The sequence below is a fragment of the Telmatherina bonti genome (assembly GCF_933228915.1).
Source record: "Telmatherina bonti genome assembly, chromosome: 10".
Lineage (NCBI taxonomy): Eukaryota > Metazoa > Chordata > Actinopteri > Atheriniformes > Telmatherinidae > Telmatherina > Telmatherina bonti.
In genome coordinates this window covers 37,654,481-37,675,179 of record NC_136628.1, presented here as the reverse complement: position 1 = coordinate 37,675,179, position 20,699 = coordinate 37,654,481, and the positions used below count along the sequence as shown (strand labels likewise).

At 44.9% G+C, this 20,699-nt stretch overlaps 1 protein-coding gene across 1 annotated transcript in view; it reads right to left on the bottom strand.

Annotated features, from left to right (window-relative positions):
- LOC306761771 (glutamate receptor 1-like) overlaps positions 1–20,699 on the bottom strand; it is a gene marked incomplete at both ends in the record, with an annotated part of 117,777 nt that overhangs the window by 44,173 nt on the left and 52,905 nt on the right. Inside the window, 3 exons of the mRNA XM_079248052.1 lie at positions 1,148–1,306; positions 2,605–2,658; positions 10,354–10,538. Coding sequence (XP_079104178.1) covers positions 1,148–1,306; positions 2,605–2,658; positions 10,354–10,538 — 398 coding nt within the window. The remainder of the gene's footprint in view (positions 1–1,147; positions 1,307–2,604; positions 2,659–10,353; positions 10,539–20,699) is intronic.

The window sequence follows — 20,699 nt, the reverse complement described above, 5'->3', positions numbered from 1 at the left end:
TCTAAAAGACACTCGGAGTTTACTTCCAGCTTTTTCTAATTTCCACTCCAGCCCCGGGACCGGACCAGTTCCACAGGGACTTCCATCGGACCGGATTCATTCATTCAGAAAAAATGTCTAAACTCAAAGGATGAGCCGGACTGAGCAAAGAACCGGTTCAAACTGGATCTGTAGGCTCTTTGTCACAAAGACGCAGTATTTGTCCCCGATTCTTTACTTTTGTCTGGGAAATCCAGCAGAGACCTGAACCAGGACCTGAGAGACGCATCTGGACCTTCGGCTGATCATCTACTACTGGCCAAAACCTCTTCAGAAATGGTTTCCATGGAAACGTGGCTGTCGAGAAGGTCACATGACCTTCATGCATGTATGGATCCGTCAGACCCGCTTCCACTACAGATTAGTGGAAACAGGTCTGACGGATCCTCTCCAGAACCCGGGGAGCTCTCCAGAACCTGGACCTAACGTTCCTGAAGCAGAGTGGGACCATCTGGACGGAGAACGGAACAAAAGGCAGAAACGTTGGAAAGACCTTCAAGGATCCTGGAGAACTGTTCCTGGAGACTCCTTGAAGAAACGACAGAAAGCTTTTAAGGAGGTTCAGTAAAACTGTTCAGACCTGAACGAACCCATTCTGACTCTCATACTGGGTTTTTATTCCTGCCATAATAAAACCAGTGATTTGCTGGGAGAAATGGTGAACTGGATCCAGACATCTGCTCTGCATGGCGGCCGTCTCCGTCCTCCTGAAGCTGCATAATCTCTTATTATCAGATGCAGAGTCATCGTCAGTATTTTTATTTCCTCACCAACATCAGAAGAGGTGCCGCCTGCTGATTGGTGGATGCAACTTTCTGACATCATCTCCTGTATTTAACCTTCATATTTCCTCATTACGACACACGACTTACAGTTTACCGTCTTTAAAACGCAGAGAGACTGATGTCAGACCTGAAACTTCACAACGGGCTTCTTGGTTGTGAGTTTACCTGGTGAGCAGCAGCAGGAGGGTGATTTGGTGAAGAAGATGCTCGTTTCACTACGTTCCTCCATCGTTTACTCTGATATATGCAGTGGAGCTCAGGGGGTTACAGAGGCTGAATCTGAAGGAGTAGCAGTGTGTGTGTGTGTGTGTGTGTGTGTGCACCTTGAGCCTCTTGCGGGTCAGTTTGAGGTCTTTGCTGTCGAAGTCCAGCCAGTCCTGGTTGATCTTCATCACAGCCGGATCTGATTGGTTGATCAGCTGGAAACCCGTCACGTTCGGTCCAAGTTTCTGAAACTCTGTGACATTCAGGTCCATGAAGCCCTGACACACACACACACACACACACACACACACACACACACACACGTACACACACACACACACACGTCAGACACAACCTGAACCCACTGTGTTAAATGTATTTACCCATTTAAGCAGCCCGATGCAACACACTGGTTATATTTGTTCATGCAGACGTCGCCCTGCCGCATCCTGACACTCAGAAACCGTCGTTCACAACTTTTCTACATTGTTTCTGGACGAATCATCACTTTACGGCGGTGTTTCGCTTCAAGACAGTAGTGTTTTGCTTTACAGCAGTAGTGTTTCGCTTTACGGCACTGTTTCGCTTTACAACACTGTTTCACTTTACGGCAGTAGTGTTTGGCTTTACGGCACTGTTTTGCTTTACGGCACTGTTTTGCTTTACGGCAGTGTTTGGCTTTACGTCACTGTTTGGCTTTACGGCAGTAGTGTTTGGCTTTACGTCACTGTTTGGCTTTACGGCAGTAGTGTTTGGCTTTACGGCACTGTTTTGCTTTACGGCACTGTTTTGCTTTACGGCAGTGTTTGGCTTTACGGCAGTGTTTGGCTTTACGGCAGTAGTGTTTGGCTTTACGGCACTGTTTTGCTTTACGGCAGTGTTACGCTTTACGGAAGCATTACAGCTTTAAAATAAGAAAATGTAATTAAAAAATGGGGGATTTTACTATTTATGACCATGTGAAAAGTACCAGAATGTGTTAAACAGGAAACGTTTTAACCAGAAAGTGGCATCACACCTGCCAGAACGCTTTTTATCTGAACAATGTTTTTTTTAACATCAATATTACCGTACATTGGCCGTGATGCAGTATTTTAGTGAAAACCAACTGAATTCCATTTAATGAATAATGTAAACATCACCTGATTCCTGATGACTGTTCTGGTCCTTAAAGGCTCCAAACCTCCACATGTGAGATGCTTCAACACATCCATTATTTAAATAAGGACGAGCTTAGAAGTACAATTTTACAGATTTTATTTGATGTTGGGTGATCGTAGCGACTAAAGTTATGGTTTATAAATTATCATTTTTTTAAGGTTTTAGGAGTTTTACATGTGCAGTTCTTTAAGAGTTAATCTGACTTTCAGCCTGTTTTAACTGTAAAATGATGTGGAAAACAAACAACTTTCTATTATAATAATATTAAACCAGTTCATACTTTTACATGATATCTTTTGTTTTATTTCGGCTGATAATGTTTCCTGATGAGATGTGATGATTTTAACGTTGACTGCACTCCTCTGCGAGCTTTCTTTCGTGTTTAAACGACAAACAAACCAGAACGTTTACTCACCAGATTGGCCAGGATGTAGTGGTAGTTCTTCAAGTTTCTCTTCTGAGCAGCAATCTGGGGACGAGAGTCCAAATAAATGTTATGCTAATTACATTTTTCTGATGCTGCAGATGATAAAAACATCCATCACACTCATCTGTGTGTGTGTGCGTGTGTGTGTGTGTCCTCTTAAACAGCTGCTAATTGGAAGATCCAGCTCCTCTTTGAGGAATTAATTGCTCATCGTCGCCGTTAGAAAGCGTTGGAAGGAAAAGTGTGTCCTCGGTTGACATGACAGGAAGGAAAAGGAGGAAGAGGGACTGAGAGGAGAAAGAAGGGGAAGGAAGATGGAGAGAAAACAGGAAGAGGAGATGGGTGTTGTAAAGAGGAGGATGGCGGAGGAGGAGAAAGGAGCAGGTGTTGGCTGCCGTCTCCTTCTCAGGTCCAGCTTTTAATGAGCATCAGTTGGTGAACATTGACTAACGCAGCTGCTCGACGGTGCTGAGCCTTTCTGGAGGAGGAAGCAGCTTGAAATTCCCTCCTCTTCCTCTACCTCGCTTCTATCCTTCTCCACATCTGACTGCAGTTTGACTTCCATCGAGTTTTAACTCAGTAGCAATTTAAACTGTATGTAAAATATGGGTAGAGCCTCTGTGACACCAGAAGAAGAGCTAGATTAAAGCCATGGAGTGTACATAAAAAGATGGGCGGAGCCTCCATGACGTCACCCGTAGGTTTCTGAAGAGCTGAATTGAAGCTCGGTGGGCGGTTCCTACCATCACCATCTTGGCAGGGGCATCGTCTCGCCCAGAAAATACAAATATGGGCAAAGAGGTGGAGCTGAGAGGGGGGCTGTGAGCGTCATGGTGGATGATTGACATCGAGCGAACACCGAGCTTTCTGTAGCTAAGAGCTAACCTAGCTAACCTGGAGATAACAGGAGCTAACCAGCTAACGGAGGTAAGCGAGCTAAAGCTAAGTCACGTTGTTAACCGGCTAAAAACCGCGGATGTTCTACGTTCTTCTGACTTGAAGCGGGAGATCGGGTACCTGTCAATCAAAAGGACACGCCCCTAAATATGCCGAACTTTGAGATTAAATTACTTTTAAACGGGCGAGTTAGAAAAAAATTCACTCCCCCCACAGTTGTCATGAAGGTAAACCTGACCTATTAAACCTAAAATGGATTTTTGTACCAGGCTGTAAACATGTTTATTTCTACTGTAAACATGTTTATTTCTGCTGTAAACATGTTTATTCCTGCTGTGAAGTTGGTCTTTTTAACATGGCAGTCTATGGGGATTTGCTCTGTTTTACAGCCCCTAGTGGATGAATGGGGAACTGTAGTTTTATATATTTCCACATAAACTTAACTTGTTACCGCCGGAGTCTCCGTCCATCTTTCATATACGGTCTATGAATAAAGTTCACTGGACGGTCACCTTGTCGCCATCTTGGCAGCATCACACGTCGTCACGCCGGGAAAATACTAAAATGAGTAAAAGGTAGAGCTGAGAGCTAGTAGCTAAGAGCTAACCGAGCTAACACAGCGCTAACAGGAGCTAACGGAAGCAGGCTAAAGCTGAGTCATGCTGTTAGCCGGCTCCGTTTCTGACTGCAGTTTAATTTTCATCTCATATTAACTGTGCACTGTAAAAATTTATTTAACAGTAATATTCCAGTTTATACTCTGAAACTACAGAAAAAAAATATGATAAAACTCTTGTTTCGCTCTCATGTATCCTTCTCCTGATCGGACTGCAACTTTTTTTTTTTTTTAATCAGATTTAAACTACACTTTCAAAAATGTTTAAAAATCATAAAATTTCAGCTGCTTGTAAAGAGAAATTAAAGGGAAATTTTTTTACTTGATACCCAGTTAATATAATGTGCTGCAACAAAAATAAAAGGATTCATTTATGTTAATGTATAACAATGTCAACAAAATAAACTTGAATTAAGTTTTATCTTCTTTCTTTAAATGTAATTTTGTATACGACAAATATGTTTATGTAAATTGAAATATTTTTTTTTAGAAAATAGAAATTCTTTGTATTACAATTTTATATTCATTTTGTTTAACAAGTTGTTTTACATTAGATCTTTAAGGTATTAAAAATACAGTAAAAATATAATTTTAAAAAGAAGTATGTTGTGGATTTTCTTTAAAGTGTTACCATATAACTTAATATCACATGGAATTTTAAGTACTACATTTAAACTCATGGTTTAAAAAAAGTTTTTTGTGACCTAAGAGCTTAATTATTAAAAGTTCCAACTTCAGGTCCATTTCTGCTCCTTTATGTACAGAAATGACGATGTTGTAAATGTTGTCGCAGGTCTCCGTCGTCATACTTCTATGCAGTTTTTACATCGCCATGATTAAGTCAGTTCATCCACCAGGGGGCAGTGCTGAGTTCACTTCCACGTTCTGACACCAGTTGGTCGCGGTGAAATTATTGACAACCATCCAAAAACACCAGAAGAAGAAGGAAACCACTCTTTTTGCCATGTGCATCAACTCTTTCACATGTTTTTATTTCCGTTTCAGTATCTTCCTGTTGTTCTTCTCTGGTAGTGTGTCAACTCAACACTGCCGCCGGTGGTTTGTGGTGGAATCGCTCTGTTTTCCGTGTCTAGTGATGGATTCTGGTTGATGCTTGGAAGTTTTCTACCTTATGATGGTCCTGTATCATTCAGTATCAAACAGATACCATCGGCGGTTCCAACCCCAGCAAAGTTTATTTCCCAGAGGCTGAACTTCCCTTCCTGCATTTATCATCTAACACCTGAAACTGACTTTAAGAGGAATTTAACCAACTTGTTCAGACTAATTGATGATTTTTTTTTTCTATTGTTTGCTGTAATTCTACTTATTCCAGAAAACACTAAACATGCAGAAATGTTTACCAACAGAGTGAAAACCTGATTTGTCAACCCGCCACCTCACATCGTCATCACGCGGCTAAGCCCAAACGCCACCTGAGACCTCACACAAACCTAAATGAAGCAAAGCGGAGTGGAGTCGTACACCACCTGATAATGTCAAGCAAATCGGAGTTCATTTCACAGATCAGAACAACACCTGATACTCCGGCCGCCGTCGCCAGCTGGAGTTCAGCAGAAAGACGAGTTTCCAGAATGACACAGATTTCACACTGAGCGGCTTCTGATCTGCTTCCCTGTCTCTGCTTCGTCCTCTTAACTCTGATTTACAACACGTGTAATCTGCACGCGCTGCTCGCTGTTGATCAGTGATGCTGAAGTCTGACGGAGTGAAAGCAGCAGCTGTGTGAGCCGAGACCAACCAACACCGCAGACACTCAACACACACACGAGTATTTAAAGGTGGGAATGTTGGTCCAACATGATGGTTTCATACATGCATGAACAACAGGAAGCTGCTCACAGATCTGAAGGTAGAAATCTGCATCTGTGTCCACAGTCAGCAGGAACCAAGTGGATCTGGTGCTGGCATCACAAACTGTCTTTCAGTCACATTTTCTCACAAAATAAAAGCAATATTTCTAAATTTTGATAAACAACAACTGCAATTTGTGTTTTTATTGAACAAAGTTTAGTGCATGAGTATTAATTCTAGTAAAATCTTGTCAACCAAGCGAGATTTTACGAGAATTGCAACTCAGGCGAGGTCGTCATGTAACTTAATTATGTGGTTTTTCTGCTTACAGAGGAGAATTTTCTACGGCTTTTCTCCCTCATTTTTATTTCTAAAACTCTGAAATTCGCTCTTCGTTCAACATCGCGCCGTCTTTATCGGAACTGGTCACATGACCCACGATGACATGAAAATGTAAAAAAAAAACTGTTTCTAATACACTTTTGTGATATATTTCTAAATCAAAACATCTGAAAACCTCCTCATGAGAGAGTAAACACTTTTTAGATATGAGTTTTTTTAAATGTAGGTGTTTCCATTAGAGTTTTTTGTGATGTTCTGGAGATCAGGTGGGACGGCGTTCCAGAGTTTGGGAGCAGAGTAACTGGAAGCTTGCTCTCCATGGCAACCAGACGAGGACCGGTGACAGCGAGGTGGAGAGAGGAAGAAGATCTGAGAGAGCGAGGTGTTGTGGTGTGGACCAGTTCAGATAGATATTGTGAACAGAGCTGGGCGATACGACCAGAACCTCATTTCCCGATACAGATCGTTTTACATCCCCATAACGATATAAAACTGTGTAACGTTGTGTTATCAGTTATGTATCAGATGTTGCTAGGCAACAGCAGCAGTGATCTCCTCCCATCTGGGGGAACTATGGCCGTATGACGTTCCACAGGTAAAAACCTGCTGCAGCGTTTGGTCTGGAGTTTATTCTGAGCTTTCGCCTCCACTTGATGCTGTTTTTGCTGCTTCTGCTGGTTGACTCTATTCTTTATTCTGTATTCTTTATCCTGATTCCTGCAGGAGATAAAATGAGTTAGTTGTGACGGAGTCCGATGTTGGGACTGTGAGCTAGTCTGTTGTCGGTTCCACGTCGCTCTTTTTATATCCAAACCGCATCCAGACAAATTTCCAAACTCATCAGTTTGGGTTGGCTGCTCATCTTTTTACCGACTTTTACGTGACGTCTGCTACCGTCTTCCTCCATGTTTATGTGATCCAGCGTGCCGTAAAGCGTGTCTTGAAGTAAAATACTGCAGTAAAGCTGTTTATTGTGGCGTAAATGATAGAAAATGTATTGTTTCATATGAGGCTCTATCGTCATATCGCCCAGCCCTAGCAGTAAATGGCTTTGAAAGTGAATATGAAAATTTGGATATGATACGGGAGTTTATGAGGAGCCAGTGAAGCTGCAGGAGGATGGGGGTAATGTGCTGAAATGATGGGGTTCTGGTGATCATGAGAGTTCTCGGTCAGTTCTTGTGTATGAAGCGAGTTGTGGGGGAGACCAAAGAGAAGAGAGCTACAGTTGTCGAGGCGAGAGGTGACCAGGCTTTGAGTCGGTTAATATTGCGAAGATGGAAGTCGGCAGACCGTGTCATGTTATTGATGTGTGCTGGAAATGACAAGGTGCTATCTAGGATGACACCCAGACTTAACCTGAGGGAAAGGTGGGACAGAGAAGTTGGCAACTGAAAGTGAAAGTGAATAAACTCAGTTTTATTGCTATGAAGTTTGAGGAGTCGGGTCTACCAGAAATGTACAGCTGGGTGTCATCCATCCTTGCCAAGGGGAAGGATGTAGATGAGAAAGAGTCGTGCACGCGGCGGGGCGGGTCGTGCACGCGGCTGGGCGGGTCGTGCACGCGGCGGGGCGGGTCGTGCACGCGGCTGGGCGGGTCGTGCACGCGGCGGGGCGGGTCGTGCACGCGGCGGGGCGGGTCGTGCACGCGGCGGGGCGGGTCGTGCACGCGGCGGGGCGGGTCGTGCACGCGGCGGGGCGGGTCGTGCACGCGGCTGGGCGGGTCGTGCACGCGGCGGGGCGGGTCGTGCACGCGGCTGGGCGGGTCGTGCACGCGGCGGGGCGGGTCGTGCACGCGGCGGGGCGAGTCGTGCACGCGGCGGGGCGGGTCGTGCACGCGGCTGGGCGGGTCGTGCACGCGGCGGGGCGGGTCGTGCACGCGGCTGGGTCCGAGTGTTTTAATGCCACATGTAAAGATGTTCGTACTTTCTCTCCACCTCGATCAGTTGTTTTATCAAAACAATCCGTTTTACCGGCAGCAGAAACTCCGCTTCCTGCTTTCTCCATGTTAACCACGCCCACTTCACATGTCCGACCAATCACACGATACTTCTCGGAGCCCCGCAGGAAAAAAGTTCTGCAGCCCGATGTGTCGAGAACTGTCTTCAAATCTGTCCGCGAGAACAAAGTGACGTCATTTTCTTCTCAGAGCCTCGAGAACAAGAAAGAAAAAAGAAAAAAAAGTTCTGGCTTCTCGTGGAGGATGGAACAAGCTTCAGCCTTGGTAGCTCTGAGATCTCTGAGAACTGATGCTAAAACCTGAACCTCCATCCAGAACCAGCAGTCTAAAGAAGCCTCCAAACTGCCTCTTTATGAAGCAACCTGAACAGTGTGAAAGCTAACAACACCTGGCTGGCAGGACGCCGTCTTCCATCAGAGGCGGACCGCGTATCTGTTGCGATGCGGCGGTTTGTTCAGACAGCGCTGGCAAACTGGAACCGGCTCTAACGGGCTCCTAACAGCTGGCAGACAACTGCAGCTTCCCGATGGGAGCAGACGGGACGGAGAGACAGCAACAAGGCTGAACTGAAGGACAGGAAGCGCTGTGTCGCCCGGTCGACGTTGCTGATGCGCGAGGCGATGCGTCGGCAGACAGGTCGGCCATTTTTCAGCTCGTTACGACTTAATCGTGTTTCAGACAAAGCTGATCACATTTAGTACATGAGGTCCAGTTCATCTTTGTCTGCCATGTGGTTAATAGGTTCTGTTCTGCATATTAACTCCTCTGCTCCTCCTGTAGCAGTCACTGTCAGCTGATCAGATGTATGGATCACATCACAGATCTCGCCACAACGTTAGATTCAGTGACAACAAACTAATCAGAAGAAAACTAACTAGAGGCAGCGGACGTGTATGAATACGGCTGCTGGTCTCCATTTAATTAAAAACCAACACATGTGATGTCATTCTCTGCGAGACGGCGGGAAACTTGTGACATCATACATGCAGCAGTGTTTCACCTTCATCCCGATGAGACCTGAAGACGTTTTATTCACATTATTTATTCTTCTTCGATTCAGATCAACAAGACTGGTCATGTGACATCACGGAACGTCATGTGACATGACCTGACATGAAGTAAACTAACGTGGCGTGGAATTGGCTGATGTGATGTAACATGGTGTAAAATTCCAGAATATTACATTAGCTACATTAGTTTCACAAATATTAGTTTACATATCAAGATGACCCTGACATGACTTGGCCCGACGAGACGAGACGAGACGTGACGTGACGTGACGTGACGTGACGTGACGTGACGTGACGTGACGTGACGTGACGTGACGTGACGTGACGTGACGTGACGTGACGTGACGTGACGTGACGTGACGTGACGTGACGTGACGTGACGAGACGAGACGAGACGAGACGAGACGAGACGAGACGAGACGAGACGAGACGAGACGAGACGTGACGTGACGTGACGTGACGTGACGTGACGTGACGTGACGTGACGTGACGTGACGTGACGTGACGTGACGTGACGTGACGTGACGTGACGAGACGAGACGAGACGAGACGAGACGAGACGAGACGAGACGAGACGAGACGAGACGAGACGAGACGAGACGAGACGTGACGAGACGTGACGTGACGTGACGTGACGTGACGTGACGTGACGTGACGTGACGTGACGTGACGTGACGTGACGTGACGTGACGTGACGAGACGAGACGAGACGAGACGAGACGAGACGAGACGAGACGAGACGAGACGAGACGAGACGTGACGAGACGTGACGTGACGTGACGTGACGTGACGTGACGTGACGTGACGTGACGTGACGAGACGAGACGAGACGAGACGAGACGAGACGAGACGAGACGAGACGAGACGAGACGAGACGAGACGAGACGTGACGTGACGTGACGTGACGTGACGTGACGTGACGTGACGTGACGTGACGAGACGAGACGAGACGAGACGAGACGAGACGAGACGAGACGAGACGAGACGTGACGTGACGTGACGTGACGTGACGTGACGTGACGTGACGTGACGTGACGTGACGTGGAGAAACAGTTTGTTCTGATAAAAAATACTTTTCCCATCAAAGAGTCTTTTACCAGGTTCAGGATGGAGTTCAGGCGTTCCAGCTCGCATTCAATGATGATCTGGAAGTCCTTCTTGTAGTCGAGGTCGGCGAGCAGCTTGATGAAGGCCGTCTCTGTCAGAGTGTCCAAGTTAACGGAGGTGACCTGCCAGCTGCGCTCGGCCGCCGTGTCCAGGATCCTCTGCAGCACCCCCAGACCTGAAACAGGACAAAAACACTTAACGTCTCCTGCCTGCATGTTAACATGATCATGAAAAGCAGCTTCCTTCTGCTGTTTGTAAACAAGAGAAACAAATCATGTGACAAAGAGCCTAAAGATCCAGTTTAAACTGGTTCTCTGCCAAGTTATGTGTTATACAACTTGTTTAGAGCTCAGACTTGCGCAGCTAAAGAAAAAAAAAAGTGGATTTCTCTGAAAATATTCAGGTACAAGGACACAAAAATGTCTGATTTGTCACAAGCAAGTTTTTCCTTCTTATTCAAATTAGTGGTAAATAGATTTAATAGAAACACACGAGCATCATTAGCTGCGTTTCCATCACACCTAGACCTGTGCAAAAACTAAATATTGCAATAAAAAAACACTGTCGGAAACACATTTAAAAAAAAAAAAAAAAAAAGTCTTAATTTTGCTAAAAAAAAAAAAGTTTTTATGCTCTCATGAGGAGGTTTTTCATACAATTTGATGTTGAAAAATATCTCATAGAAGTGTAATGAAACCCTTTTTGTGACGTGGAGGTCATGTGACCAGTTAATTTCCAGTAAAGATGGCGCGGTGCGGAATGAAAAACAGCGAATTTCAAAGTTTTAGAAAGGAAAATAAGGCAGAAAGCTTCAATAAGCCGTAAAAATTCTCCACAGTAAGAAGACAACCCAACACAACGCGACGTGGATACCTTGCAGAGGCTGCGATTCTCGTAAAATCTCATCAACCGGACGAGATTTTACCAGAACTGAGGCTTATGCGCTAAATAATGTTCAATCTAAAACACCTGCATCTTCTCAATTGTTGTTGTTGAAACTTTGCTTATATTTTGTAAAGAAATGTAATTGAAACCCGGCTTCTGATGCGTTCTTAGATCCGACTGAATTCAGATGAAACAGAATGAAAGCAAAACCTCATTTCACTTCAGTCTAAACAAACTTTCCATGGAAAACTGGACTGAAGATAAAACGTGGATTTTAGAAACATTTCCAGAAACAACTGCAGTCGTTCCAATAAAGAAAAAGCTGCTGCTTCCTGCTCCGATCTACTGACGGAACATGGAAAATTTCCTGTTTACTGCCTTTACATATGTACTGTATTATTATATAATACATGTGATGGTAAGGCGTTAGGGAAGCAACATGACCAATAAGGAGACAATAAGGAGAAAAGTTGCAGCTTTCTCCTCCACCAGTAAGTCAACTGACTGAAGCAAGTTTGTTTTTCTTTGGGAATGAAGTTTGACTTTTTGCTCCTTGGTGACAAACCGATAAGTAACGCCGACGGTTTCCAGGGTGACGATGAGGAGGATCAGCAGTGACAAGCGCTTCCTGTTTTTCTGTCTCTTCTAAGGAATAGGATGATGTCTGCCGTCGGCCTCAGGCTGGACTTGACCTGGGCTAAAGTTTAGAAAGCTTCTTTCTGAAACGCCACAGACGTGCAAAAACATGATGAAAGTAAATAAACATTCCTGACAAGCCGACACGGAGACGCCACAAAGACGACACCAAGACGACATGAAGACGACACAAAGACGACACAAAGATGCCACGAAGACGCCATGAAGATGACACGAAGAAGACACGAAGACACGAAGATGACACGAAGACGACATGAAAAAACGAAGACGCCACGAAGAAGACACGAAGACATGAAAAAACGAAGACGCCATGAAGATGACACGAAGAAGACACGAAGATGACACGAAGACGACATGAAAAAACGAAGACGCCATGAAGATGACACGAAGAAGACACGAAGATGACACAAAGACGACACAAAGACGACACAAAGATGCCACGAAGACACGAAGATGACACAAAGATGCCACGAAGACACAAAGACGACACAAAGATGCCACGAAGACGCCATGAAGATGACACGAAGAAGACACGAAGACACGAAGATGACACGAAGACGACATGAAAAAACGAAGACGCCACGAAGAAGACACGAAGAAGACACGAAGACACGAAGATGACACGAAGACGACATGAAAAAACGAAGACGCCACGAAGATGACACGTAGACACGAAGATGACATGAAGACACGAAGACGCCACGAAGACACGAAGATGACACAAAGAAGACACGAAGATGCCATGAAGACACGAAGATGACATGAAGACGACACAAAGACACGAAGACGCCACGAAGATGACATGAAGACACGAAGACGCCAAGAAGAAGACACGAAGATGACACGAAGACGACATGAAAAAACGAAGACGCCACGAAGATGACACGAAGATGACACGAAGACACGAAGACGACATGGAAAAACGAAGACGCCACGAAGATGACACGAAGAAGACACGAAGACACGAAGACGACATGAAAAAACGAAGACGCCACGAAGATGACATGAAGAAGACACGAAGACACAAAGATGACACGAAGACGACATGAAAAAACGAAGACGCCACGAAGATGACAGGAAGACACGAAGACGTCACGAAGACGTCACGAAGACGCCACGAAGACGTTACGAAGACACGAAGACGACACGTAGACACGAAGACGCCACGAAGACGCTACGAAGATGACATGAAGACACGAAGACGCAACGAAGACATGAAGATGACAGGAAGACGCCACGAAGACGCCACGAAGATGACATGAAGACACGAAGACGCCAGAAAGACGCCAAGAAGACACGAAGATGACACGAAGATGACACGTAGACACGAAGATGACATGAAGACACGAAGACGCCACGAAGACACGAAGATGACACAAAGAAGACACGAAGATGACATGAAGATGACACAAAGACACGAACACGCCACGAAGATGACATGAAGACACGAAGACGCAACGAAGACATGAAGATGACAGGAAGACGCCACGAAGACGCCACGAAGATGACATGAAGACACAAAGACGCCAGAAAGACGCCATGAAGACACGAAGATGACACGAAGATGACACGTAGACACGAAGATGACATGAAGACACGAAGACGCCACGAAGACACGAAGATGACATGAAGATGACACAAAGACACGAACACGCCACGAAGATGACATGAAGACACGAAGACGCCAAGAAGACGCCACGAAGACACGAAGATGACACAAAGAAGACAAGAAAAAACGAAGACGCCACGAAGACGCTACGAAGATGACATGAAGACACCACGAAGACACGAAGACAACACGAAGAAGACACGAAGATGCCATGAAGACATGAAGATGACACGAAGACGACACGAAAAAACGAAGACGCCACGAAGATGACAGGAAGACACGAAGACGACACGTAGACACAAAGACGACACGTAGACACGAAGACGACACGAAGGCACAAAGATGACACAAAGATGACACAAAGATGCCATGAAGACATGAAGATGACACGAAGAAGACACGAAAAACGAAGACGCCACGAAGACGCTACGAAGATGACATGAAGACACGAAGACGCCACGAAGACACGAAGATGACACAAAGAAGACATGAAGATGACACGAAGATGACATGAAGATGACACGAAGATGACATGAAGACACGAAGACGTTACGAAGACACGAAGACGACACGTAGACACGAAGACGCCACGAAGACGCTACGAAGATGACATGAAGACACGAAGACGCAACGAAGACATGAAGATGACAGGAAGACGACACGAAGACGACACGAAGACGCCACGAAGATGACATGAAGACACAAAGACGCCAGAAAGACGCCATGAAGACACGAAGATGACACGAAGATGACACGTAGACACGAAGATGACATGAAGACACGAAGACGCCACGAAGACACGAAGATGACACAAAGAAGACACGAAGATGCCACGAAGACACGAAGATGACATGAAGACGACACAAAGACACGAACACGCCACGAAGATGACATGAAGACACGAAGACGCCAAGAAGACGCCACGAAGACACGAAGATGACACAAAGAAGACAAGAAAAAACGAAGACGCCACGAAGACGCTACGAAGATGACATGAAGACACAACGAAGACACGAAGACAACACGAAGAAGACACGAAGATGCCATGAAGACATGAAGATGACACGAAGACGACACGAAAAAACGAAGATGACAGGAAGACACGAAGACGACACGTAGACACAAAGACGACACGTAGACACGAAGACGCCACGAAGACGACACGAAGGCACAAAGATGACACAAAGACGACACGAAGATGCCATGAAGACATGAAGATGACACGAAGAAGACACGAAAAACGAAGACGCCACGAAGACGCTACGAAGATGACATGAAGACACGAAGACGCCACGAAGACACGAAGATGACACAAAGAAGACATGAAGATGACACAAAGATGACATGAAGACACGAAGATGACATGAAGACGACACGAAAAAACGAAGACGCCACGAAGACGCTACGAAGATGACATGAAGACACGAAGACGCCACGAAGACACGAAGATGACACAAAGAAGACATGAAGATGACACAAAGACGCCACGAAGACACGAAGATGACACAAAGAAGACATGAAGATGACACAAAGATGACAGGAAGACACGAAGACGCCACGAAGACACGAAGATGACACGAAGACGACAAGAAAAAACGAAGACGCCACGAAGACGCTACGGAGACGCTACGAAGATGACATGAAGACACGAAGACGCCAGGAAGACGCCAAGAAGACACGAAGACGCCACGAAGATGACACGAAAAAACGAAGACGCCACGAAGACGCTACGAAGATGACATGAAGACACGAAGACGCCACGAAGACATGAAGATGACAGGAAGACGACACGTAGACGCCACGAAGATGACATGAAGACACGAAGACGCCAGAAAGACGCCAAGAAGACACGAAGACGCCACGAAGATGACACGAAAAAACGAAGACGCCACGAAGACGCTACGAAGATGACATGAAGACACGAAGACGCCACGAAGACATGAAGATGACAGGAAGACGACACGTAGACGCCACGAAGACACGAAGATGACACAAAGAACACACGAAGACACGAAGACGCCACGAAGACACGAAGGTGACATGAAGACGACACAAAGACACGAAGACGCCACGAAGATGACATGAAGACACGAAGGCGACATGAAGACGACACGAAGACACGAAGACGACACGAAGCCTGCAGATCAGCCGCTTCTCCACGTAACTTCACCTTCAGCTACTCATGTTCAGCATTACGAAGCCGCCTCTCCTTTTCCCAAGGTGTATCGCCATGGCAACTGATGCTGCAAACACGAACTGCTACAGAGATCGCAGGTGAAAGCGCCGCCTCCTGACCAATCACGTTTCTCTTTTTCAACATATAAAGTTATTTTAAGCTTTCCTCCTTCCTAATGAGCAAAAATAAAAGAAGAAGAAAGAAATAAATCGCTTCAAAACATCATGAATTATCCTCCTAGAAGATTGCAGGCAGTTTGCTGTTCATCTGTAAGGAATCACATCAGCATTTTACTGTGTACACACACACACACACACACACACACACACACACACACACACACACACACACCGTGTTCAGAAGACAGCTCAGCAAAATTCACAGACTTCAAAGAGACATGCTGACAAAGAGACTTCAAAGACGCTGTGTGACACACACACACACACACACACACACAGACAGTTATCTTTTGTAAGAAAATTGAATTGACTTCATTTTATTGTGGACAGAAGGAATCTGAATCTGCAGGAGGCGTGTAGAAATTACATCCATGTTCATGTGAGGACTACTGATACCAACCAAGTCAGTGTCTGTCCTCGTTCCAGAGAGGTAACACACACACACACGCACACGCACACGCACACACACACACACACACACACACACACCCGCTCAGAACCTCTTCCCATTTCGTGCCAACATGCATCTAGAAACCATTTCTGATCACATCTCACTCGTCTCCTCAATGCTAATTATGCTCTGGACTCAAATCAGTGGCTCATGACGAGAACTTGTGCAGAACTTGACAAGCTGATGCAGATTCACTTCATCTGAGTCTGGTTTTAAGCAAAACTCTTAAATCCTGCAGGACAGCATGTTAGGATGTTTCAGTATGGAACATTTTGGAACAGTTCCTACATAAACAAGTAAATTCCTTCACTGTAGCTACAGCCTCCGGCTACATGGCTAGCAGACGGTACAGCTAGTCAACGTTATGGTAGTTACATGGCTAGTAAATGTTATGGCTAGCGGAAGTTACAGCTAGAGGATGTTATGGTACTGACATTATAACTAGTGAATGTTATGGCTAGCAGATGGTATGGCTAGCGGACGGTACAGCTAGCAGATGTTATGATAGTGACATCTTATCTAATATATGTTATGGCTAAGGGACATTATGGCTATTGGATGTTATGACATCATAGTCAATGTTATGGTTAGCAGATAGCGAATGTTATGGCAGTGACATCATAGTTAGTCTATGTTAGCCTAGCGGACATTATGGCTAGCAGACCTTATGGCTAATAGCATATTTATGGAGAAAAAGAGCTTGAAGACCATCTTCCGTCATTAAAATCTCCTGTTTGGAAGCATTTCCAAATGAAGCATGTAAGCTAAGGGAACGAGACAATATCAGTCTACAGGACTGTGTTGAGCCGTGTTGGAGATCCAGTCTCCACCCAGTCATCTTTGAAGGAAGCTCGCTCTACCTGGAAACTCATCCTTGATTAACTGTGCTGAAACCACAACATCACCAAGAAAAGCAAAAAGGCCTTTTTCCCCTCGACATTTAAGCTATTTGGCTTTAGGAGCGATAAAAAGAGGACTTTGTGCTGAAGTACATCCACATGTCGGCATTTACTCAGAGGGATTTGGTTGGACTTTAAGCTCAGCCATCCGGTCCATAATGTGGACAATCTGGGAGTTGCACTTTCACAATTTGAAGCTCTGCTTTCATTTGTCAGCACTGTGGTATTACTTTTCCACATCTGCATTGCGATGCATCTAGAAGACGCCTTCTGTCCCACCTTCAGTAATTACAGGATATTAATGTATGCATAACCAATCTGTAGTGTTACTTCTGGGAGAACAGTCTGAGGGAAACTAATCAGGTTTTCAGTAAAAACTGAACTTTGTTGTTGGCGTTTACTTTTCTCTGTTAGAAGTTGTATGATCTCTTCTGAAAGGTAGTCACTCATTACGGTCATAAACCGTTAGTGTTTACAGCTGCCATCGAGGCTCGGCTCGGCTCGCCACCTCAAGTGTGTTAATGATAATGTACAACCTTCAATTAGAGATACAGTAGACGAGACACGCACCCTGGCAGAGCGAGGATCAGTCACGAACACCAAGGAAAAGAGAGAGAACAAAAATTATACATCGATGACAAAAATAGAGCATGAAAGTAAAGGCAGCAAAACAAAAGAGGCAGAAAAAGAGAAATTTGGAGGAGATAATAAATGTAGACACTAATCTGCTCTCAGTTCTGCGTTTCATTTCCATAAACATTATGCGTGTTGCTGACTGTTAATGCAGAAAATGGGAGGAAAAAAAAAGATAAATGCAGACGAAAAGCAGGTGATGGAAAAGAAAAATAAAGTGAAAGGAAATTAGAGGAGACTTGGAAGGAGATATATCAGGGATTAAGAAGAAATAACTAATGAAAGAGAATGATGAGCTAAGGAAAGGCTTTCAGTTAGGCATCAGACATCACAGCCATGAAACAGTCCTGATGAAAGGGTTAAATGACACTAGGTTGAATTCTGATTAGAGTCCCATTTCAGGTCTGGTTCTGCTGGATCTCAGTGATGCATTTTAGGAAGCTGTACCTCAGGTGGAAGATCAGTCATCTTCTAACTGTAAGGTTGTTGGATCAATATCAGGGTTCCCGTGTCCTTGAGCAAGAGACAGTGAACCCTGAACTGCCTCCCAATGTGCCTATCAGGGTATGAGTGTGTGTGAATCTGTGACTGTGTAAAGTGCTTTCAGTGGTCGTCGGGACCGGAAAAGCCTTGTACCATAATTCCATTTACCATACTCGCCAGCTGTGAATCTGAATGGCTATCACTTGTAGGGTCCCTAAAGGGTCTGGTCTTAGATCTCCGATCCAACTTATACCAACTTTGTTTGAAATTTTACAGAACTTTAACATAAGATGTTGTGTTTTGCAGACAATATAGAACTTTATGTCTTTGTCAATAGATGACAGCGAAAGACTTGGAAGTTGGAAAATACTGTGTACACCTGCGTCCTCAGCAACGTTCAGCTACGTCTGTATATTCTTACTGCAACAATGCAAGCATGCTGTGGACAAAATGTTCAATACTGGAAGTTCCTGCTATGAAGAAGCCTACAGCACTAGGACTCTGAACTAGTCAAAAAGTCAATCAGCCGGTAACGTATTTCTGGAGCATTTCTGTAAACAATAGTTTACAGAAACAATAGTCTACAGATCTATTGCAAACTGTTAGGTACGAGTGTTTGTCACTGTGCAATGGGGAGAAAATGGCTATTAGATGCTAACAAAATCTGACAGATGCTCTTCAAAACTATCCACCATTGTGTTCACCTCCAATTTCATATTCATGCTCTTGTTCTCATGAGCCCCTCCAGTATTCAACTCAACATTGGACCAGGGATCAGCATTGGTCAACACCTAGATACTACGGCTTTTAAAATCACTGACTAAGGTGGTTAACTTGCAGGATGGGGGATTTTAAGGTTGTACTGGGTGGAAGCCAAGTTCTAGATTTTATGGTCGGTGGAGTGCACATTTGAGGTTGGTAAAGATAATCAATTAGTCACATGTACATAAGTATTCACAGCCTTTGCCATAACACTCAAGTGAGCTCAGGTGCATCCTGTTTCCACTGTTCATCCTTGAGATGTTTCTAAAACTTAACTGGAGTCCACCTGTGATGAATTCAGTTGATTGGACTTAATTTGGAAAGGAACACACCTGTCTACATAAGGTGGTCCCACAGTAGACAGTGGAGGTCAGGGCAGAAACACATACCATAAAGTCAAAGGAATTGTCTGTAGACTTTTGAGGCACAAATCTAGGAAAGGCTACCAAAACATTTCTGCTGCTTTGAAGGTCCCATTGAGCTCAGTGGCCTCCATCATTTGTAAATGAAAGAAGTTTGGAACCACCAGGATTTCTCCTAGAGCTGGCAGGCCATCTGAACTTAGTGATTGGGGGAGTCAGGGAGGTGACCAAGACCCCGATGGTCACTCTCTCAGAGCTCCAGCGTTCCTCTGTGGAGAGAGAAGAAACTTCTAGAAGGACAAGCATCTCTGCAGCAATCCACCAATCAGGCCTGTAGGGTAGAGTGGCCAGGCGAAGGCCAGTCCTGAGTAAATGGCACATGGCAGACGGTCTGGAGTTTGCCTGAAGGCCCCTAAAGGCACCTTTTGTCTCTGGCAGAGAGAAAGAGAAATTACGAGACGAGGCAGACGAGAGAAATTAAATTCTCTCGCCTGATGAGACAAAGATCAAGCTCTTCAGTGTGAATGCCAGGCATCATGTTTGGAGGAAACCAGGCAGCGCGCATTACCAGGCCAATACCGCCCCAACAGTGAAGCATGGTGGTGGCAGCATCATGCTATGGGGATGTTTTTCAGCAGCAGGAACTGGCAGACTAGTCTGCATAAAAGGAAAGATAAATGCAGCCATGTACAAAGACATCCTGGATGAAAACCTGATCCAGATCCTGACCTCAGACTGGGGCAACAGTTTTAGCAGTACAACAACCAAGGGATGTCTTCAGGACAACTCTGTGAAGGTCCTGGATGGGCCCAGCCAGAGCCCGGACTGGAATCCAATTAAAAATCTCTGGAAAGATGTGAAAATGGCTGAACAGACTTCTCCCACCCAACCTGAAGAAGCACCGCAAGGAAAAAACTGTCTGAAGATAGGTGTGTCTCATCATATTCACAAAGACTTGAGGCTGTAATTGCTCTGAAAGGTGGATCAACAACGTATCAAGCAAAGGCTGTGAATACTTATGTACATGAGATTTATCAGATTTTTATTTTTAATAAATTTGTTTGATCTCAAAAGCAACTATTTCACTTTCTCATATTGAGGTATTGTGTGTAGAATTTGAAGGAACAAGATTAATTATATGGACGATTCTTCTCTAATTCTGCCTTTTGTCTTAAAGGTTCTGGACACCAGGGACAAACTTTTTACCCTTTCAGGTCAGTAGAGGACAAACGTCTTCTAA